Source organism: Lycorma delicatula, chromosome 13, assembly GCF_047948215.1.
Source record: "Lycorma delicatula isolate Av1 chromosome 13, ASM4794821v1, whole genome shotgun sequence".
Classification (NCBI taxonomy): Eukaryota; Metazoa; Arthropoda; class Insecta; order Hemiptera; family Fulgoridae; genus Lycorma; species Lycorma delicatula.
Genome location: NC_134467.1, coordinates 48,745,706 through 48,769,855, shown reverse-complemented (window position 1 = coordinate 48,769,855; position 24,150 = coordinate 48,745,706). Strand labels below are relative to the sequence as shown.

The 24,150-nt window shown below is 29.5% G+C and overlaps 1 protein-coding gene across 7 annotated transcripts in view; it reads left to right on the top strand.

The window, feature by feature from the left end:
* Positions 1-24,150, top strand: part of LOC142333800 (uncharacterized) — a 94,408-nt gene that overhangs the window by 55,764 nt on the left and 14,494 nt on the right. For 4 of the 7 annotated variants that reach the window (XM_075381321.1, XM_075381322.1, XM_075381323.1 and 1 more), the window contains 3 exons: positions 6,066-6,200; positions 6,958-7,024; positions 10,408-11,712. In XM_075381321.1, the coding sequence (XP_075237436.1) occupies positions 6,066-6,200; positions 6,958-7,024; positions 10,408-10,421 (216 nt within the window). In that variant the 3' untranslated portion in view covers positions 10,422-11,712. Of the gene's footprint in view, positions 1-6,065; positions 6,201-6,957; positions 7,025-10,407; positions 11,713-12,004; positions 13,324-13,924; positions 14,001-16,224; positions 16,369-19,351; positions 19,595-24,150 lie in introns of those variants that run through there. The other 3 variants (XR_012758699.1, XR_012758701.1, XR_012758700.1) reach the window with 3 other exon arrangements.

Here is a 24,150-nt window from a genome sequence, read left to right as displayed (position 1 = left end):
AAGTCACATGGGGCTTGGGTATCATTACGTGTTACACTATAATCTCGCCTTGAAGCTTAGTCGAGGGTTACCGTCTTCAAGTTTTCATCCGAAAAAACAAAATGTGTAGTGTTTTCTCTGCTACGAAACCCTTCTATTCTGCATGTTTTTCTCAATGAAGAGTTTATTGCCATCTCTCCTTACATCAAGTTTTTAGGATTAATTTTTGATAGCCGTCTTACTTGGGTCAAACATATCAAAGAATAAAAACAAAATGTTCCAAACTTTTAGATATGATGCGAGTCCTTAGTAACACCAATTGGGGAGCCGATCGATCATCTATGATACGTTTAAACTATTCCTTTGTTTGTTCCTGTTTAGATTATGGTTTTGTCTCCTACTCTTTAGCTCTTCATACCGTGCTTAAAATACTGGATGCTGTACATCATGCTTTCCTTTGGCTTGCCATAGGTGCATTTAGATCAAGCCCTGTCGCAAGCTTACTTGTAGACTGTGGTGAGCCATCACTTTAGGATAGATGAAACCAGCTTTTATTATCTTATTTTGATCGCCTCAAAGGACAGCCAAATCACCCGGCTTTTGACTCAGTCCTTAGAAATCCTAATTTAGGAAGGTATGAGGACCATCCACGTTGTACTGCACCTATAGGTGTCCGTACCCGACGTCTACTGTAGCATATAAATGTTGACACCGTCATTCTTTCCAATGTATCCGTGCTCATATCCTCGGTGGGGAATAAACCTTATAAATTTTACGTTTGACATTATGATGTACAATAAATAATCAACACTACCTACTGTTTTCCAGCAAATGTTTCAGTGTGTTCTCTCCAAGATGAACCCAGACGCGGTGGTATACACTGATAGATCGAAACATAAGTAATAGAACTTATATGTTTGTTTTATCCGGTATTACGAGTGTGTTTACTGCTAAACTATACGCTATAAATAAGGCTCTAAATATCATTAACATCCTCTAATATCTATTAAATATGGTTCTAAATATCATTAGTACAGAAACATCCTTATTTGTAGTGACTCGTGTAGTGATTTCCAAGCCTTGGAAAACTTTTATTCCAGACGTCCTATCGTCATTGAAATCTACAACATAATCGCCGAATTGAATAATCGCAACACACAAGTAAGTTTCTGCTAGGTCCCTAGTCACGTAGGGATTCCTGGTCATGGATATGCCGATTCCGCTGCCAAAGACGCATGTAATCAACCTTCCTTCACCACTTGTGTTGCTACTTCTGATTTTTAATCACGTAAAACAATCCGTATGAGCAAAGTGGCAAGGTGATTGGATGGATAATAAACTGTCACATTAAAGATTCTGTATTGCCATGGGACTCATCATGCAGAAAAACTCGTCGTGAGGAAATGGTCCCCTGTCGATTGTGAATAGGAAATACGAGAGTCACACATGAGTACCTGATGTCAGCAGGACATGCACCCCTATATGCACGATGCAACTGCCACATACTCGTAGATTGCATATGTTATGCGGTGTTGCATCGTAAATTTAAACTACTCAGAAACATCGGTGGTGTCTTGAGCAATGATAATGAAGTTTTAAACCGGATGTTTCTATTTTCGCGTAGCGCTGGGTTAATCAAAAAATTTAATATTGTTACGTATATGTTTGTTTTTTATTTTAATTTTTGTGGTTTTGTGTTTTTGATTCTGTTATCCGAGTAGGGAGCCTTTTATGTTTTTTTTTAATGTATTGTATTTTTAGGACTGTCTGTGAAATTAGTTGTAAGGTTTTAGTGATATTAGATGCAAGCCTTTAATGATATTAGTTTTAAGTTTTATTTCATTTTTGTTATTTTAGTTTTTAATCTAGTTTTAAGTTTTATGTTAGAGTTTTTATATTTTTAGTTTTCTTTTTAATCTTTCTGTTATCTGAGAATGGGCCCTTTACAACCATATTGGACTTAAAGTCCAATATGGTTGTAATATTAAAGTCTATTTACTTTTGGTTTTATTTTAGTTTTTAAGTGTGATATTAGTTGTAAGTTTTATTTATCTTTTAGACTAAACCTAGTTTGTTTATTTTTTTATTAAAAAAAATTCTGGGCGATGATTACGCATAGGCGTTTTTAACCCTCAAAAAAAAATCATTAGTGTTGTTTTTACTAAACATAGATGAATAAGCAATGAAGTGTGAGCAGGCACATTATTATGGTGCAAAAGCCATGAATTGTTTTGCCACAAATCCAGGCGTTTTTTTCGGATTGCTTCACGCAAACAATGTTAGACTTGTATTGATTATCTGACCTTGTGGTAAAAACTGATGCACATGGCGTTAAAATCGAAGAACACAGTGACCATAACCTTCATCTTCTACCGTACCTGTCGAGCCTTTTTCGGTCTTGGTGATTCAGAATGACTGTACTGAAACAATTTCTTAGTTTCAATATCATATCTGTAAACCCGTGTTTCATCATCTGTTATGACTCATTTCAGTAGGTCTGCATCGTTGTTGACTTTATTTAGCGACTCCTGAGCAACTTCCATTCGCCGCTGTTTTTGTTCGAAATTCAACACTTTTGGAACAAATTTTGGTGTCGCATGTTTCATATCCAAAACATCCAAAAAAATTTCACGGCATGAGTCTATTGATATCCCAACATCATCAGCGATTTCTCAGATTTTGATTTGGTGACCACTTGTAATTCATTTCTTTCACTTCTTCCACGTTATCGTTAGTTGATGTGCTGGAGTGCTCGTCGTCTTCAATTTCTTCACGACCTTAGAAACGCTTATACCACTCGTAAACGCTTGATTTACTCATAGCAGACTCACCAAAAGCAATATTAAACATTTTTAAAACATCGTTACACTTTATTCCATTCTTGTAGCAAAATTTAATACAAATTCTCCGATCCATTATTTATACAAAAAAAAAATCACTGATCGTACCAAAATATGTGTTATACTTTTGACAGCTGACTAAACATCCAATATGGCTAAAAATGTACAAATACTTTTCAGACATGTTTACCAGTACAGCAAAAAAAATCATGAGAATTGGACTAATACAACCCGCAAAATTTCAAAATTCTTGTTTTTTTTAACACGCTTCATATGCTCCACTTTTTAATTTTTTTTTCTTTTGGTATATAAAAGATATTTGGAGGTAAAATGATAAAAAATGAATTTATAAGTTTAAGAATTTAATACAGTACTTAGAACAAAGTAATGGTACGTGATAACAGAATGATTCAGAAATAAACATTAGATTTAATATTATAAATATTTTATGTGAAATGGGTGAGAGCAGATTATGTCGATAGGTAGGCTGCATCATGAATAGCTGGAAGATGAGTTCGGTTTTTTAGAAACTATTGCTCGATAACAGAAACTTTCCTGCTACTGTGCCTCACCTGGAACTGCATTAATCACCCAAAAAAAAAAAAAATATGCCAAAAAGTTTAATAAAAATATAATTTTTCGTTACTAGTTGATAAATAAACTTGTTAATTTTACATTGCGATGATTATATTAATTTTGAAATCATTATTACTTCTTCATCTTGTAAGTTCTATTAAAATTGATAGTGGCTTAATCGTTTAGAATTTCATTATGACAAAATGACGCACCATTTGTTAAAATATAATTTCAAACTACTAAATTAAGGCAGAAACTACATGCAGTTGCAGTTAGGGAAATTCTTGATGATCGACAAAATAAATTATTTACTTTCATAATTTATGAGTAAGTCGCAATTAAAAATAAAGCCTGGAAGTGATTTATTGATTAAATGTGTTTTCATTTCGGTGAGTTTTATTTTCTTAACACTTACTTATTCATTAATGATAATTGATTTTTATAGAGTGAAAAGTGTAATGCTCAAGCAAATTTTTTAAAATTCAGTATGAGAGTATCAGCGACTATAAATATTACTTACTGACAATAAAATTGGAGATGTCACTTCTATCCCAAAAAACTAAAAAATTTTCTCTTGAAAATTAAAATAGATCATTTCTCTCTTTGGTAGATTCATTATCCACCAGGATACGCTTCACCTGTTATATGAGGTAATCTACAAGGCTTTAATATTCTGTTGGTCTTCAAGATAGATAATTTTTGATCTATGGTAATTTAATTAAATTCATTAACTTCATTATAGAACTAATCCTAATATGATAATACAATAAATACAAAAATCTGCAGAATAAAAAAATGATTACTGAATCCCAGAAAAGTTTAGAAAAACTTTTCTGTCCTTTGAAATATTTTCTTTGAACTTGAAACCCCTATGGACATTTTTTTTTTAATAAGAACCCGTATATTTTCCCTATAACTATCTTCTCTTTTCTAAGAGCTGCTGGACACACTTAAATGTATATTAATTAAAGGTTTTTACAATTGTGAGGGTATTTTATTGTGTTGCATATTTTATGTATTTTAATAAGTTAAATTAAAAACTCACCGACACTATGTTGCCTCAAATTTTATTTGATGAAAATGAAGAATCTGTTTTTGATTAAAGTCTGTAAAAGTCCTTCATAACAGCTCCTTTCAACATTGCTGAATCAACCAAATTATTATTAAATTATTACATAATTATATTAAATAACAAACAAAAAACAAATTACAATTCGTGTACTATAATTCTTTGTTTAATGACATAATAGTGCACACGCGATTTAATCCACAAGTACGCACAAAGAAATTAGAAAATTTATTTTTACACTTGTTAAAATACAAGAAGTCTGAAATTAATCGATTAATATGTTCTTTACGTTTCTTGGCCCTGAGGTCAAGAAAATTTAATTTACTAGTGACAGGTGTAATTCTTGGTATAACTTAAAAGCGGGGTTGTTTTATTTGTTTTTTCTTACTCGTTATATGTATTCCCAAACAATAATAGGCATACGGTGTTAATTTTTCATAATTTTATTGATATTGTGTTCTTGACCCTGGAGTCAATAGCCGTTTCTTTGTATAACATATTCTTGTGCATAGCGCCAAAACCCAATTTTATCTTATGAAGTTATATATTTATAGCTGCTCTTCCTGTCAAGAGTCAATAACGAAAACACGCAGACATAATCGTTCATGCGTGTCAGAAGACTATAATATTTCATGGCTCTTACGTCTTGCGTCATATAGGGTCATTGAATACAGACATGTTGATTCTTGTCAGATCGTTCGATCAATAATTTTGGTGTTGCAATGCTGCTCCTCAGTTTGCGTATAACCATTGAAGTAGTTAGTTAGCGATGTTTGTTCTTTAGATAAAATAAGATTATGTCTTCACGAGGAATTATGAACCTGAAAGTGAATTTAGCAGTGACAGTAGTGATACAAGTAACAAAAATAATGATTATTATTGAAACTTTTCCAATTTGATTTTTAAATGTATTTACCGGTTTATTCTTAATAAAAGTGTGTTGTCAAAAAAAAAAACACTAATGAAAACTAATGACGATTTTTTGTTTATCGATAAAGTACTGTATAATAAAAAAAGGTTTTTTCAAGAATATGTCGTAATTTTTTTTTCTGGAAAAAATAAAATATTTCATAAACGTTTTACTGCCTCTAACCACTGTTCTTGTTGCCGGAGTCAAGAACGGGCAAGATAAATAAATACTTCATGTAGTGTACAGCATAGTATAGTAAACGGCGTAGCTACAAAAGATTGATGTAGACACCAATAGAGCACACTGTAGAAGTGTGCGTTCTTGACGATGGGAACAACTGTATGGAATATGTTAAGACATCTAAGTCTAGGTTTGTTGTGATTTAATATAATAATTTTCCTGGGAAGCAAGGATCTCATAAGCATATAAGGGTATTGTTCTATAAAGGGACTGTTAAGAGGTTACCGTTTATATGAGCTATTGCCTCAGCCTCGAAAATAAAGTCACAGCTTTATCAAAAACAAAGCTCACAGATATAATGAATGTTCGTGGAATATAGGCCTAGCTTAACTCAAGGAGTCTAGTTTGAAGATATTACACTTGATTGTGTAAGTATAATTTTATTTACTTTCGGGTTTTTTTTTTGTCATGTCATTAACTGTAGCATTAAATTGTTGATTTTATGTTTTAGGAAAGTGAATCGTTGCAAGGGAGAGAGGAGCCACTCGGTAACGGTTATGATGCTTATACTGAAGTAACAGATCCTGTTGCGTTTGAAGGGATCGAGTTTATTAAATATGAAGATCATGAAATTAAAAATGAAGCGGTAAGTTTTATCATGCAATTATTTTATAATGAAAGTGATGTATGAAGTTTATGCTCGCTCTCTCAAAGCGTATTCATTGGAGTATTTATATGAATGAAACTTTATATATGCACTTATTGTTGATTCTTTAATTTGACTTCATTATATTTTTTACAGTATTTTGATTATTTCTTTAATAATAATTGAATTTCAAATGTTGAACTTGCAATTATGGGAAGCATTACGCTTCTGATGCTTTACCAGATTGATCGATTGGGACTGCCACATTGGCCAAAAAGATAATGCTATTTTACTACAATAATAGCATTATCTTTTAATGCGACTGTACACATGTCTTGGATTGTAGCTGCAACACTTCATTAAAATGTACGCTTTGACAATGACTTGTGGAAGCATGTGCTTTATTCATCTGATTTGGCTCCTAATGATTACTTCCCTTCCAAAACCTGATGAAATGGCTTGCTAGACAAAGATCAGTTTCAATGATGCTAAGGTGAGATAACAGCTTACATCACAGTTAAAAAAAATCACATGATAACTGAAAATATTCAAAAGTTGAAAAATCTGAGTAAATGTATCGAACTGTAAATGAACTAAGTTGAAAGTTTAAAGAAACTTATTGCCAAATTTTCGGTTTTCTTTGTCAAGTTATGATTTTTCTGAACAACCCGCATATTTGTTTTAAGTTGATTTATAAAATTACTTTTCTCAGAATTAAAATTGTGATAACTGAGTTTGCTGTTTTTTTTTTTTTAAGCCGGCACATCACGTGGACCACTCTGTGTCAGTAGCAGCAGCTGGATTGGCAACTAGCACGAACACATGTAAGAGTAAATGAACAAGATAGTAAACATATTTCTCTTATATTATTCACTATATTTCTCTTATTAAATTCTATATGTACTTTCTCCTTAGGCTATTTTAAATAGAATTTATTTTTAAAGTATGTATTTTGACTAATAATAATGACATAATATGTAATTTAAAACCATTTTTTTTTCCATGCAAGATGTATATTATTTCACACTTAGAAATATTTGAGCAATATTCACAAATTTTCTGTCACACGTGTTTATAAGATATTTACGCAGTTATCTGAATAATTTTACTTACACGCAAAATATTTCCATAATATACATTTATATACTGATATATTTATAGAATTTCACGATATAATAAAAAATATAATGCTCAGAGTCCGACTTCATAGACCGCTGTAAATAAACAGTTCACCATTACAGCAGGTCAGGATTACTACAGAGGATGATATATACATGTGTAAATAAAGTGTAATCTTGTACAATCTCAGGTCGACACATTTCTGAAATGTGTGGTTAATTGAAACCAAATCGCCATAGAACATCGGTATCCGGGATGTAGTCTTCAAATCCGTATAAAAGTAACTGCCTTTACTAGAATTTGAACCTTAGAACTAGACTTCGAAATCAACTGATTTGCAAAAGACACGTTTACCACTAGACCAACCTGGTGGGTTGCAGCAGATCGGCTGATTACGATCAAATACATATGAAAATCCCTCGCTTCATACTGTATTTAAACTAACAACTAGCGTTATCTGTCATTGTAGAATACTACTAAAGAAAAAAAAATATGTAAAACATCGGAATATTACGGTAGAGAATGAATTATAACCAGACAAAAAAGTTTATGTTGGAATATTCCGTCAATAACTGGTAAGGGGTTAATTATAGTGATAATAAGTACACATTTTTTTATATGTATATTTGGTAAATGACAATCAAGAATATTTTTAATAATACATTCTTGCAATTCCTTTGCAAAAATTTTCTATATTATGATGAATATCAAATTTTAGTCATGCATGGTGTTATTCTTGTGCTATAAAATTCCATTTCCGTGTTCCATGCAAAAGCATCAATCTTGTGTGGCTGTTTAAAAAATAAATAAATATTATTTAGAATCAAACTCGTTTATTAAAAATTTATATTTTTATTATCCGGTATAAGATTAGAATTCAAAATACGGTAACTGTGGCAAATATGTTAGGAAATATTTTCTAAAGGTAAATGATAATTATCACGATAAAAAATTTCACCGTAAGCAATATTAACACTTATATCGGTAAGGTTGGAAAAAACAAAACCAGGAAAATTACCACAGCAGTTTAGCATATTATATATGATTGTCAAAAATTACAATTTGTAGAATAATGTGTAAGCTGAATAGCAGCATTTTTAACATTTAAATTTGCATGATAACATTTAACAAAAGAAATGTATTTGATGTTTTCCCACACAGAACCTGGTTTATTAAAGTCACCTAATATTAATAATAATTTAACTGTGGCTGCACTCTTAATGGGTGTGGTGAGTGAATTAGACAGAATTTTTCAGCGAATATTTAATGTATTCCTGGAAAGGATTCGAGAACAGTGATTAGCTTCCAAAACAAGAACCCATTCCTTGATCTATTAAAGCATTGTTACAAAAACTTGTTGCACACCGAACCATGAATAGTTTACAAATGACAGCAGTAGATTAGAGTAGTAACATTCACAACCAATAATGATGCTAATAGAAGTGTTGAAGGTAACGTTCAAACAACTGCAGTTCAAACTCTCAGTTCGGTTTTTAAGTTTCTCACCCTATGTGTGTAAGTATATATATTAGCGCTTTTGCGATGCACACCGCTTCATCAGATGGTATTAAAAACTTTTTTTAAAAATTTGTAACTTTAAAAAATATTTAATACATTGAAGAAAAGATGCACACCACAAAAGTGCTAATTGTAAGAATTTGAAAAAAGCAAGCAGTAAGAGATGTTTTCATTTTATTTATTATAAATTTATTGTTTTATCATATTATTATTATTTATAATATAAGATTATATTATTATAAATAATTTTTTCTTAGTTTTATCATACATATATATATATAAATTAACAGTTCTTTTTAATAAGCGCAGCATTTTACAATGTTTTAATATAGGTTAGTCGACTTCAATGTATGCTCCTTTTTATCTCGTAGACGATAATCTTAATTCTTGCCAGATGTTTAGGAGCATCTGTGGCATTATTAGACAAACAACTTTAACAATCTTCATTTTAAATCGTCCAAATTTCAAACTTTTTTTTTTATAACTCTCAATAAAACCTCAAGCAAAAAAAAGGTTCATCGGAGAGATCTAGGTGCCTGTGCAGTTTGACCTCCTTGCCTGATCCAGCATGCGGGAAAGTGTTGATTAAGAACATGCTAACATCTCAATAAAAGTGGTGTGGAGCACATGCTTGTTGGAAACTGAATCCTGCAGTACTCTGAGAAACGGCAAAATTCTTGCACGTTGCGGTAGATGTGCCCTGTCACACTGTGCTCTATGAAAAAAATACAGTCCCATGACGTTATTTTTTTTTCTATAACTGACACTGACTTTCAATATGTTCCTTTCATTTTTGATTACTGTATGGGGTTTCTAGTACACCAAATTGGCGGCAATCATTTGGTTTAATGTGATGAAGGAGTTGTAACTTGTACACTTGCAAGTGGAGTACTTATTACCAATGTCATGAACAGTAGAAAGAGGAATTTGCAAATTTGCAGTCCATAACTAGACCACCTAATAGACTTAATGGGACTGGCAGTGAATGCATCGCTTACTTGATCCACAGTCTCTTGTAACTAACAAACCTTTTGATGACTTCCAGTTTGTGAAACGAAGCTTGCAATCTCTCTCTTAAAGTTGTATCCTTGGAATACGATAGACTTGGATGTTCGAGAATTGATATTCCATTCGGTTCATGCAAGTCATTGAACGTGCGTAACTGATTGAAACTACTAACCAAAGCATGCACTGAACGTTTTTTTGGGGTCCACATCTTTAAAGTTGCACTGGAGTCGGCTTGTCTGCACATGTGTATTCTGCTGAATCTGAGAGTATACTGAACAAATCTTGGGGATATATCCTGTCATTTGAGCCTGTGTTATAAGATATTACAATGACAGATTTCCTAAATAGAGGCCATTATGTTTTGGGTACCTTTAGCACAGACATCCTGTATATAAAATTTTATGTATGTAAAATGTGTGGGTTTGTAGATCTGATTAAGATGAATATAGAAGTAATAAATATATTGACTGTTATAAATTTATTAAATAGTTTTGTTGTAATCGATATATTTTTATATTAATTCATAATTACCTTTTAATTATTAGTTATTTTTAATTTACAGGTTACTATCGGTAAAGGAACCGTCAAGGGAATTACCAAGAATTGTATTACTTGTAAGAGAAGCGTAAATAATTCGGTATATGATGAAATTATAAAAAAAAAATTCAGTGAATGTACGTGTGCGTACAGTGACAGAAACTTTAGTTGAAAATGCAAGTAGTGAAAACAAGTTACCTGCGCAGAAAGAAAAAAATTGGTTTGTGAATATTGCAATGAAAGATTCACAGGTAATTGTTTAAAGAGACACATTAGCTTTCATGCTAATGTGAAGAAAAAAATTGTCAAAAGTCTGTTATTCATGATAATGATAAAAAACGCACCTTATTACTGATAATGAAGAGAAAAATTATGTTTGCGACTTCTGTCAAAAGTCATTTAATATTAAATACAATTTACAAAAACATATTTTTAATTTCGTATAAATGAGGGAAATTATGTTTGCAACTTCTGTCAAAAGTCATTTATTAGTAAATACGTTTTATATTCATACAGAAGTGAAAAATTATATTTGTAAGTTTTATCAAAAGTCATTTAATCATAAAAACTCTTTAAAGGCACATCTTATTATTCATAAAACACAGAAAAATTATATTTGCAAGTTTTGTTAGAAATCGTTTACTGAAAAATGTAATTACATTTAAATAATGTAATAATTAAATTGATGTAATTAATGTAATGTAATAATAAAAAATTATATTTAAATATTCATACTGAGCAAAATTAATTTGTACTTTTATCAAAAGATTTTAATCAGAGTTAAATTTAAAAAGGCATCTTAATTGTATCCTTGTTAGAGAATCCATATGGTCTTCAAAAATCTTATATAAGAAATTTGATTAAGAAAAAAATTAATAGCATGTTTTCAAGTGTGCATAAATTAAAACAGGTATAATAAAATTTATCCAATGCGTATAATTTATTTAACATTATATTTTTCTCATTTTGTATGTTACAACTTAAGGTGCGGAGGTACCTTGTATGCCTCAAACACAGATTTATATATTACTGTAGTTTATAATATATGGGTGATGTTTATGAACATTTTAAGCCCAGAACCATTTCCAATTGGATAATTTGGTAGATGCTGAGGAATTCCACCAGCTAAGAAAAAGCGGTGTAAAAAAAATGCGTATAAAGTTTACAAGAGAGACTTGTTGTAAAAATCACAACTTTCATGTTTTTCATGAACATTGTTTTTTAAATGCATTTTGATAAATAACACTGCTCGTGAACGAATATAAAATTCTATAAAACCTGAAAGTTTACTTCTCATCACACGTCTTACATTTTAGTAATGTTATCAATATTGACCTCAAAATCTTTATCGGTTTTTATTTTTTTATGTACTTGAAAAAAATGACTGTGTCTTTCATATATTTATCAATATCTTTCAAAATGTCTTTTTTTATTGTTATCTCCTGATTAATTATTTTCCTCTTGCTTCTTTTTCACTAACAAACATGGAAAAAAGTGCTTCATAACCTTTAAAATAAACAAAAATTAACATTTTGACATGTTTTGAAGTAAAATTTTGAAACGTATGTCTTAAATCATTGTAATAGTTCTGTTAAATCTCAAATATATTCTGTTCATAATAGAGAAAGGATAGAAGCTGCAAACCTACAAAATTGAGGGCAGAAACTTGAGATACCAGGTCTCCCACCGTTCTCTGAGATTCTACCTGCAGCTCTACTAGTTCTTCTCAAATACTACGCATTTATACCTGAAAATCTACAGACATATTTTTGAAAGTATAAACTGTGAGAAAATGTAAAAAAGATTATAATTTTTGTTTACCTGATAACTTAAAACTATCTCTGAAAAAATTAAGAAAATTTAAAATAAAAATAAATACTCTGTTGCTTCTGGTCTTTTCTGATACCTTTCTTTAAACATTTACTTTTTCATAGGAAATATATAATCTTGTTTTTCTGCGATTACTTTTAACAGTTGTATTTGAATTTTTACTACTTCAAAATCGTCTGCTAATTGTGACCCGATCTTCCATAAAGGGAAAGCAATCTCTTCCTAGATTGTCCTTTTTCTAACCTAACTGTTTTTCTACCGCATTTAGTTTTAATGTTTTCCTTCATTCTTTTATGACTATCACAATTAAAAGGGATTGATTGCATTGCTTTTTTTTTATTTTAATGGTTCTGATAATTTAAAATGATTTAAACTTTAGAAAAGGCAATGGAAAGTGTCGGTTAAAAAGTTTATAATCTATGCAGATTCTTAATTTGACACGTACTATTTGTTCTTTTCAAGATCTTCCCTTTCTAAACCACCCTGATATATTCTTCAAATTGTTAATTGATGTGCTCTTTTATTTTATTCTCAATAACTTCTGTAAGATTTTGCAGGTTACTGTAAGAGAAATTCCTCTGTAATTCGTAACTTTCATTTTCTCCTTTTTTGTGTAGAGGATGAATTGGAGCAGATTCTTGTAGTATTTTTTCTCTCTTCCAAATGTTTTCATGTAATTTCTACAGTAGATCACGCATTAATTAACCTAATCATCATAATTTAAAAAATTACACAGTTATTGGGTCCTCACCCGGATGCTTTATTATTTTTTAGAGATCTGATATCACATTTTTTATTTCTTATTTATTCTGGGGATTGAGTTTTTTAGTTTAGTTACTGGTTCCAAACAGTCAAGCTTTTAAGTCGTGTTTTTTGTATGATGTTAATAAATAACATTTTGTTCATAATATAAAAGATTTCAGAATTGTGTAGTTTGATTCTACAATGTGACTGTGAAATCAAGACTTTAACATCTGCTTAAATATTAAGTGGATTAAACGATAGTTTATATATATTTATATCTATTTTAAGAATTGTATTATCGATTAATTTTCAAATAGACATTCTAAGATATTTATTTTTTATCTAATAAACAAATTTCCACAGAAAACAGGTTGCTTCTTTATTTAAAATGTATCATTCGTTTTCGTAAAAACAAATCGATTGTATTATTGTGTAACCGGATGCAAGTTTATTATATTTATCTTTACTAATTATGATGATTAAAACTAAAGTTACCCACTTTATCCCACTTACATGGTGAGACTGGTACTAATGTGTGTCTACATCCAGGTTTCGGGTTTGAATCTCAAGTTGGTTTTGAATTTTTTAATACATTACATAAATAAATTATTAGTAAGTACCTGTAATTATTGGTTATCCTGTCGGATTTTAAATAAATAAATAAAAGATAAAATATGATTTATCAATATCTTTTATTAACTTTTCTATCTTTAATGGTCTATTAGTTATTATTGTGTATGTTTGTACACCGCCTATACTCCTTATTCTTTTATTTCATTATCAGTGACTGTAGCCACCGCCTGTTTCCACTTGATATTATCGATAACATGTAATAGAATGAGTCCTTTTTTCTCTAATTCTCTCTTTATACTTGTACATTATATAATCCTTAAGCTTAATGTTAGTATCCATCCCCCGGTTTATGAAAAGGATACAAAAATCTTTATTTGGAATTGTGCGCTTCAAAGTTCCAGCAGTTTGGTGTTTTGCTGTTGTGTGCATGCACATATAGGAAAATGCATGGGGGGCTGCAAGAGAGAGAGAGCACTGTCGCTCCCACAGCACCGGCCCTAGCATGCTAGTGGAAGGTAGGTTTTTTTACATGTGTATGGAATGTTCCTTATTCATTCCCTTTTCTAGTTTAGTCGGTGGAAGGTATAATAAAGTCAGTTGACTTTTATAAGTAAATAAATAACAGTAATATATTTGCATTATTTATTTTGTTACAATATTAATTTGCAATGTATGTTACTGTAATTGTGACCGTAATTTATAAATAAACACATCAATAGTAAAAAAAAAAATCTTAAAAAAGAAGTACACTTTAAAAATCTTAATTTTGTATTTCTGTCAAAACAGCTTTATAATTATTTTAATATGGACAACTGTTGTCAGATTTTGAATTGCACCAAATCCTTACAAAGAAAAATGTTATTGATATGATTTCTTATTACATAAAACTGTTAAAAATGTGTCTTGGAATGTTCAAGTGATTTAAAACATTTTATGAATTATTCATATTTTTAAAGCGTATGAAATAAATAGTTTATAAGTAACATCGATAACAGACACGAGAAATAATTTTTTTTACTTAATGTACTTACTTTAACATTATTTCACATGTTTGTATTTAAATGATTAAAGATTTATCTATTGATTTAATTACAGCAAAAAGGAATTTTGAAAATCTAAAATACACAATTTAATAAATTATACAAATAAATAAATTAAATAATATTAATTAATAATATAGTTAATCGATTAAATAAATAATTTATAAAATACACAACTTAATAAAAAAAATTAGATTTATCATAAAAATTCTATAAAATAAATTTTTAGACGGCTTAGTCACTGAGAGATTCATTGTTGTACTGAAGTAATGATGCTGTTTGATTGAAGGATTTAAATATATAAAAAGAATAATCAAATAATTGTTTATGAAAACTGGGTTTGTCATTATGAGACACACCTTTTCTTTTGCTTGTGATCTCTCCATCGGTCATTATATAGTGACTTTTGACAAAAAAATAAAAATATGAAAAGCAATCCACTTTTAAAAACATTGAATCTTTTCTGTTAAAAGTACCTTCTTTAGTGGATCTAACAACAAGCAGTTTTGTTAATAGCATTTTTCTTAAAAAGATTAGGAAACCACTTAAATATGTATTAAATGCATTTGATATTATCAAATTTGGTACATCTGTAAATTTCTTACTGTTCAAATGTGTCAAAATCTTGGTTTACATATAAATTTTAATAACATTTTTACACTGTTTTTAGACATTAATGTGAAAAAAAAATCAGACATAATAATTGCCATAGCTTATAATATTATAAAGCTAATATTAGGTTACAATAATATATTTAACAACAGTAGCTGTGCAAAAATTTCAGGAAATGTTACTGCTATTTTAAAAAAAAATACATAAACTCACAAAATATTTACAAAAACATTTATTAATAAGCACACCAACTGAGCGGTATAAAAATTAAACTGTAATATTGGACTAAATATTGCTTTGGAGACTTGATGTACATTCAATTACAAATAGAAGGGCCCGTACAGAAATCATTCTAACACCATTCAATTATTTGTTTAAATAAAGTAAAAGTTAAAAAATAATCTGAGCTCTGGTATTGTGAGCTATAAGTACGTAACTGGTGTCAGCCAGGATACCTCAATTTAATTTTTTTATCTTCACATTTTTATTTATTCATGAAATTTGTTGCTCACAAATTGTTTAAACATGACTATACAAACTTCAATTAAACAAAAATTTTTATTAAATAAAATATAGCTATAAAATCTTAAATATGTGTTCTTGCCAAAACCCTTTTTTCCGTTAATTTCTTTATAATGCCAGTTTTTTTATAATTTTTTTCTGTTTAAGCTTTTCATAGTATTTTAAAATAATCATAAACAAAGTGTTAAATAGTAAAATAATGAAAAAGTAAAATAAGAACTTAGATTTTGATTTTAACAGTCTTCATTTTTCAGACTCATTTTCATTGTTGTAAAAAATTAAACTATATACTTCTAAATCTATTTACTAATAAAAATGTAAAATTTATATAAAAATTATTTATTAACTTTAAAAATATAACTAAGAAAAAAAAAGCCTTAAAGAGTACATAAATATAGCGATTAAAAAATATAAATTTCACTACTTCATAACACGTGACACAAATTTTTATTAGAACTTTCCTGACAAATTGGAGCAGTTCATTTCTGACATGGATATTTGGTTTTCTTGTTGTTTTGTAGGGCAAAATGCACATATCTTCAGTTTTTCAAACAAATTGGGTATTTCTTCTGAATTTTCTGATCCGTTCAAAATTTTAAGGATCCTTTTGATTGTGAACATCAATTCGTGTGGAAGATTTTTCACGAGTAGTTTTTCACTTGCGGGTAAGTAAGTGACTTTGCCGAAGTCTTCATAAAATCATGTTGAGTCATCTTATCTGATTGGGTAAATGACTGGTGCAGAATGCAAGAATTTACACCACTTCCCATGTCGACAAGCATGAAGGAGATTGCCATTGTCTACCTCTGTGTCCTTCGACTGGTTGTGTAGTTTTCACACGTTTGATCAATTCAATCAACACCTCCTTTGGTTAAGCTGTAAAATGAAATTATTTCAGGCTTATCAGTGTCAGGGTCATCATTTGGCGAGTGGTGCATTGATGACACTAATACAACAGCTTTCAACTTTTTCAGTACATATGAAAGAAGAGTAATGTTCTCAGTATAACCATAGAGAAATGATGTTTGCATTTTACTAGGCTAAAACTGAGGAAGAATTTACTTTTTATTTTTTTTTTAAATTCCAACATATTTTAACTCTCTCTTTAGGAGCTCGTTTACTGTTTCGATTGAACTAAACCAATTGTCCACCGCGACATTTCATGATGTCTTCCTTAATTGATTTGATGAGCTATTGTATAGATTGTGTTGGAATGCTGAATTTTTTCTCTTCACAAGTTAAGAGTTTTTCCATCACTGCTTTTCCCTGAGTAAATATATGCGTTATATAAATAATGGCTCCTGGCCTCTGCCATAAATAAAATTTTCACACCATACTTTGCTGGTTTTCGTGGCATGTACGTGCGACCCTTCCATCGACCCTGAAAGGGTAGTAACATTCATTCACGCAGACTGTGGGACCCAGTCTATAACAAACCTGTGAATTCTCCAAAAATTTATTAAAAATTCCAGATATTGCTGCTGCATCATCGTTTTTTCTCCTCAATCTATTGAATTGATAAAGCATAAACACACCAAAAGAAACAAAATTGTGCAACGAAACACATCTCATCCAGTTCCATCTGTCTCAAGTAGTCAATAGATTCGTTACTAAATTTGAAAGTAGCAGTATAGCGTAGCAAACCAATGAAAGTTTTCTGTTCAATCATATCTAGATCCTGAATGAACGATAAGTTTTTCTTTTGTACTTTTCTCTTAGTTTAATAATTTTGTTATTTGTTCACATAAGAATTTCCTCTAATATTTCCAGAGTAAAAAGAAGATTCCAAACGTCTTCTATGTGGTTTTGCTCCTAATAATTTTGCCTTTGGTTTCAATCCAGGTAGTTCCAAAATAATGATATGCAGTCTTGTTCATAGGTTAACAGGTGGTTGTTCTTTCTCCACCAAAAAAATTCTCTTTCCCGTAGAAATAGGAATAGATATGTCGTCTTGGTGCAGTCAAATTTTTACCTTCAGCTTCTTCCTCAATTTTTTCCTGTCCCTCTAATTTTTGGTTTGTATCATTTTCAGCCCTATTTGCTACATCCACTTCATTACTTCATTATTTTTGTGCTTCTTGTTCTGATTCTGTATTGTGATCACTTTCGCTTAGATAATCTGAATCATCTTTGCTATCATCATCCCTATCAAATTCTTCTAGGACATTTGAAACCATTTCTTCTAAATCCTTTTCGAAACTTAATCGGGTACCTTGTAAATCGCGACACGAAGGACCTAGTTGTAGATCAATGGCATCATTACAGCTTATTTCACATATGTTAATGTCATTGTTAAAAAATTTATTATTAAGAAATATTTTACAGAACTAGAAACGAACTATTAAAATGAATAAAAAGAAATAAAATATAGCGATAAAAATAAATAAACAGTATAAAAAATGAACTGAAAGAAAAATATATTAGCATAGAAACTATACAAATCAACCACTGAAAGCACTATGAATAATGTAAAATTAAAATAAAAAACAACTACAGCAACGATTAAGTTAGTAACAGAACTGGTGTCATATGTTTTTGAGACTGCCTAAAAAACAAAATACAATAACTCACCACTTGATGTGGCAAAAAAAACATGATCTTCACAGCAAGTACTACGCATAACAACTGGAAGGTAGGTAAAGTGGATCGACCATTGATCCAATATTTGAGGAAGGGGAGGGAGACAAAAAATGCCAGCAGTCTGTGAGACGTATGATACCAGTTAATGGTTAAACAAAAAAAATATTAATAAAATACTTATTTTTTTTTTTAGTTATTACTATTAAAACTATAATTTACATGCTGGAAAACCATCAGGTAAAGAATAATGCCATTTTATAATAGAAATTTCAACGTAGAAATGAATCCAATTTAAAAGTAAAAAAGACAAAAAAAAACAATAATTTTTATTATTTTTCTTTTCTACTTTTAGAAATATATGGTGAATTAAAAACAAGTAATTCAGGAGGTAACAATCAAACTGTACTTTGTCTAATTTTTTTTAACACTAAGATTATTGCTTTGTTATTGAAATTAAAGTGAGAATCAAATAATGCTTTTTCATATAGTAATTAATGTAGAAAAGTTAAATTTCAAACAGTACGTTTTTTGTTCATAACCAGATTTCATTCATAGAGTGATTTTTCCAACTAACCGATGGCATAACTTCATTTTCAATCAGCTGATTACACATTTCATCACAAAAGTGTTCCAAACCTGCAAAAGAAATAAGAAACCATAAATTTCATTAAGGAAAAAAGGAAACATTAATTTTAATTAAATTCAGCTAGAAAATTTCACTGTTGACCATGCTGTCATTAGTGAAAAGAAAAATGATGTCAACAGACTTCTTATAAAAATGTTTGATGAACGATTACAGTGGTACAAGGAAATAATTTTTGGTCATCCAACAGCTGATAAAGAAGAGGGTGTAGCTGTCTAGAATATGAAAGATGTGATATGCATGTTTAAAATAAAGACTGAAGAATTCTTTGGTCTATTGTTTAAAACTTTTTTAAAATTTTTTTACTTAAGCATAATTGTTTCATAGGCCTATTTGAAATAATTTATGTTTTTACAGAGTTTTTTGAATACTATTAAAAATGGACTAACTAATAATAAATATTTTGTCCAATTTATTTTTTTCAGATTTCTTTTGCAGTACTTTTTTAATATGTTGTTTAAATAAACTTAAAACCTTGTCTTAAAGCAACAGGTCATATTTTTGTTCTTCAACAAGCTGGAATTCACATTAAAAATGTTTTATTTTTTTTTGATTGCTTTTAAGTACATTGCCTGGGACAAAACACTTTTAAAAACTTTGCATTGGGATTACTTGAAGAATTTTGTTAATAAAAATAAAAAATGTTGAACTTCCTATGTTCAGTAAAGGTAAGGTTAAAATATTAAAAAAATTACAAACGGTACTTATGTCATGTCTATGTAGTAAAATGAGGTTGTTTATCTGAATACAAAATATTATAATTGTGTAACAAATAAATTTAAATGCAATAAAATACAATGTAAAATTATTCTTTATTATTTAAAATTAATCTTTCTTTAAATTTTACATTAAATTATTTCTAGGATAATGTATATTAATTTCTATTACTGTCTGGAATGATGTTGAACGAAGACTTGTATCTTCTCTCAGAAGTAGGGTAGCACGTCGAAGTACATGTATATTTATGCCTGTAACTCCAAAACAATTATATTTTCTTTTATATATCAAATTTTACAGTTATCAAATGATTTATTAAGTAAAACAAGTAATACAGAGTTTTCTGGCATCACAGTCCCATCTTTGGGCATCTATTTTGCTATTACTGTATTTTGGCATAATAGCAACATTTTAATAAAAAATTTCTTTTTCTTAACAAAATAATAATAACAGCCTTATTATTAAAGTTCTTATTAGGCATAAACTCTGTGAATAATTTAATTCTGAATTTTTATGTATAGAAATTTTTCTTGAGTAATATGAAAAGGATAAATGAATAGTACATTAATTTTTAACCCAGTTAAATGTATTTTGATTTATCTTTTTTGTCTTAAATTATATTTCAAATTATTATTTTTTTTTTGAAACCCAGAACATCAAAGACCATATAAGATCAATTTTTTATCAGCAGCTATTCCTAGAGCTAAAATCATGTCAAGAGTTTATAAATTAGGAGTTTTATCTGGAGTCTGTTGTTCAATTAAAATCCTGGGAAATACCTCTATTTTATATTATTAATGAGAATACAGCTTACCCCCATTATCAATTACATTTGTGGTCTATGATTACTGTTTACATGGCTAGATTACACCTGTTGAATTTCTAAATCCTTTTACAAGTTTCATGCACAATCGATCAAACACAATTTTTCTATTCATAGACAGCTATATCTGTCTGTAACTTTATGACTAAATTATTTTTCTTGATAATTGGAAAGCTATGATTATGAACAGTTCAGTGGTGGTTTGTGGATGTGAATTTAGGGACTACATTCTCTTAGCCGAGACAAAATTTAAATAAATTACTTTAATGGGCTAAAATTAAAACATCTAGTAAAAGTAAATTAATGTTTATTTAAAATTAAAATTGTTAAAATAAAAACTTAGCTGTTAAATAACCGCAGGGTCTCAAAAAATCTTACTTTTTATAATAGTAGTGTTATTTTTATTAAAAATGCTATTTGCACTGATGCTCTGTGATGAATATAGAAAAAAAGATTGATTTGTCTGTAACCTTTTATTGTAGTTACTTACACGTAGTGCAGTTAACACTTTTCTTTCTCTGAACTGCTCTTTTTTCTTTATAGTTTTCACTACTTTTGTTATAGTTTCTCTTATAAAATTCTCTTCTTAATCTTTTATTCAGTTTTCTTCTTTTTTGGAGTACCCCTGGCATGCCTTTCCTTGATCTCTATGTACCTCACTTTGTTTATAGCTTAACTTTCAATTACTTCATTACGTACCTGTACCGTTGCAGTTTTCTTCATACCCTCAGATTCTTAACCTTTTTTGTCAGTTTCCTTAATAATATTTTTCTTAATGGCTCAGTATACAGCATAGGATTCTAATCTTTTCCATATGTTTTCTTTCATTTGTTTTTCTTTATTGACCTCACTTCCAAGTAGTTGGTTTTTTGTATACTTTTTTCAAATTGCAGTAATTTATATATATATATATGAGTAGTGTAGGATCAAAATAAGCAATCTCCACTTTCTTTAATTTTTTGTTATAATGCAAAAAACTCCCATCTTCTTATATTAACAACTAGAAATTATTTTATTTGACTAAAACATAGTAAAAAATATACTTTTCACAGTTGAAATATTTTTTTTTAAATCAAATTTGAAAGAGCGTTTTATAATTTGAAGTTTTTCCATGGAGATTGTTAGCTTTGATCCTCAAACAAATGGATATTGTCAATCTTGATCCAAAAAACAAAATACAGTTCATGTTTTCTTTAAATAAAATAGATTATTTCAATTCCAAACATTAAAATTTTTACGCTTAATGAACAAAAAATTTAATAATAGTGAAGAATTATATTACAAACAAAAAATTACAACTTAAATTAAAATTGAAAATTACAATTATTAAGATAATTTAATAAGAAAATAAGATAACTCCTTATTTTTTTAAACTTGTAAATTTGCTGACTCTTCTATGAGTTGAGTAGAGTACTCACTGTTACTTGCTACTATGTTTTCTTCAGCAACAATGTTTGGAAGTTCAGAAGAAATCACTTTTATCATAATAAGAAAGAAAATTAATGGTGCTTCACTCACTACCAAAGTGTTTTGCTAAAAGTTTTCATACATCTATAAGTTTTAAATTACATAAAATAACATTTTCATATGAATTGATTTATCTGGATTTATGATTTCAAGTTTCCTTCATTTTTTTGAAACACATTTTTGATGGCAAAAATTCACTTCTGTAATACTGCTGTCCTCTTACACCCAGTTATCTTTTCCATTTTTCTAGTCTCTTGCAGCTGGAAAATTGGAAGTGCCAATTACTGGTTACTTTAAGATGGGTTTGTGCCTCCTTTCACCAATCATAAATAGAACAGTCGCACCCAAATTTGAATACTGTAGCCATTTATGAAAATATTTTAACACAGTCATTCGAATCAACAGTGGTGTCTTTCATTTTTACCTTCCTTACCATAATTGAAAGACCCAGTCAGTTTGTAAATAAGAATGACTGACCAAAGGAAAAATCAATTGTACTTTTTTATATGATTTGGTGCAACTGATAACCAACGCATGCTCATTGCATTAAGTATGTTATTTTTGTTTTGGCCAGCACAGCCATCAGTCATTAGCGTAATGGTTGACTTGTCTGTTGAATCGGAATTCATCCTCTGTCCAGTAATAAGTAAAAATATTGTTTTGATTTAACTCAGTTTTAGGATGCCTCCTTACAACTGTGAAGTCGTGCATATACAGCTGTTTACATAATATGCCAACCGATCAGGTACCTTAGGCAGTACCTGATTTTTTTGACAATCAAAACTAAATAATTAAATGGTCACTGTTTTCTTTTAACAAGCCGTAAAATGCCTTTGTTCTGAATTTGTGAACTCTTTTATTTAATAAGAACCACCTTTTCTTCAGGGCACTTAGAATATTTTCTTTTATCTCTAAACACTTGGAACAAACATCAGTTCTTGGAGAACCAAGTCCTTAATTAAATTTTTATGTAATATTAATTTCTGAAGGCGAATACTGCCGAACACCTGTACCCCTGTAATAATGAGATTCTACACATTTTAAAGAAAGATAAAACTGAACAATATTTTCTTTTGCTGGTTTTTTTTAAACTTTTTTGTCTCCGTCTCTGTTCTCTTTAGGACTTCTTTCCATTCTTAAAAAATTATTTACAACAATTTTGAGTCTGCTGCCAGTAATTCCTAGCACATTTTAAAATGTTTTTTTGACATACCGGTATCATTTGCTTTTTAGCTATCTGAATGAAAGCTTTACTTGTAAACTGCTTACCTTGGGACTGAATTCTTAGGCCTTCGCCTTTTTACAGAACACTTGAACGGAATTTAAGAATGAAACTGACTTGGTATACCTTAGCTTTAGAAGAATAGAGTTCATCAAGAAATTTCCGAACACGATCTTCACAAAGAGTCGTGCATTGAAAGGCATCTGTGCTATGATTACATGTAGGAAATATTGGCAGTGTTCTTGCATTGGGTCTGTAACAGAAAAAGTACAACGGTCTTTAATATGATGAATAACATTGTAAAGAATAACTAACAAAAGTATTTAAAATATGTAACTTAAAAAATTACAAAAGTAATTTTTTTTTTCTAATCTTTTCTTTGACAAATTATTGTTATTTAATTTTTTTTTTGCAAAAAGAAGGCGATCCACAAAATTTAACCTGTATGATTAGTTGAATTTTTAATCATACAAATAATTTTCAGATTAAAATTTTCAACCGGAGACCAAATAACTTGTATCGTTATAAGAAAGGATATGAGGTATACATCATAAAATAATTTGTTTTCATAACCATTACACCTACAATTTTCTGGCTATATTCAATTAACATAATGTTTATACATTAATAAAATTAGTGTAATTGGTACTTACTTCTTCTGCTTCATCAGATTTCTTTTCCATTTTTGTGGATGTTGGATTCTTTTTCTTGCTGTAGTAGGTGTTATTACTTTTGGAGAAACTTCCATTGTTATTAAAAAATAAACCTTTGATGTTTACTATCAAATTACCATGATATGGCTAATACGTTCTTAAGGCAAACATATTCTGCAATACTAAACTAATATAGATCATTTGTTTTGATTCACCCAATCTAAATGAGATTGTTGCTTTTGTCAACAGGATATTGTCGATTTTTATTAAAACACACTATTTCAAAAGAGCTTGAAATATACATTTAAACAGATATGGTAACTAAATTTCATCGAAAAGTGA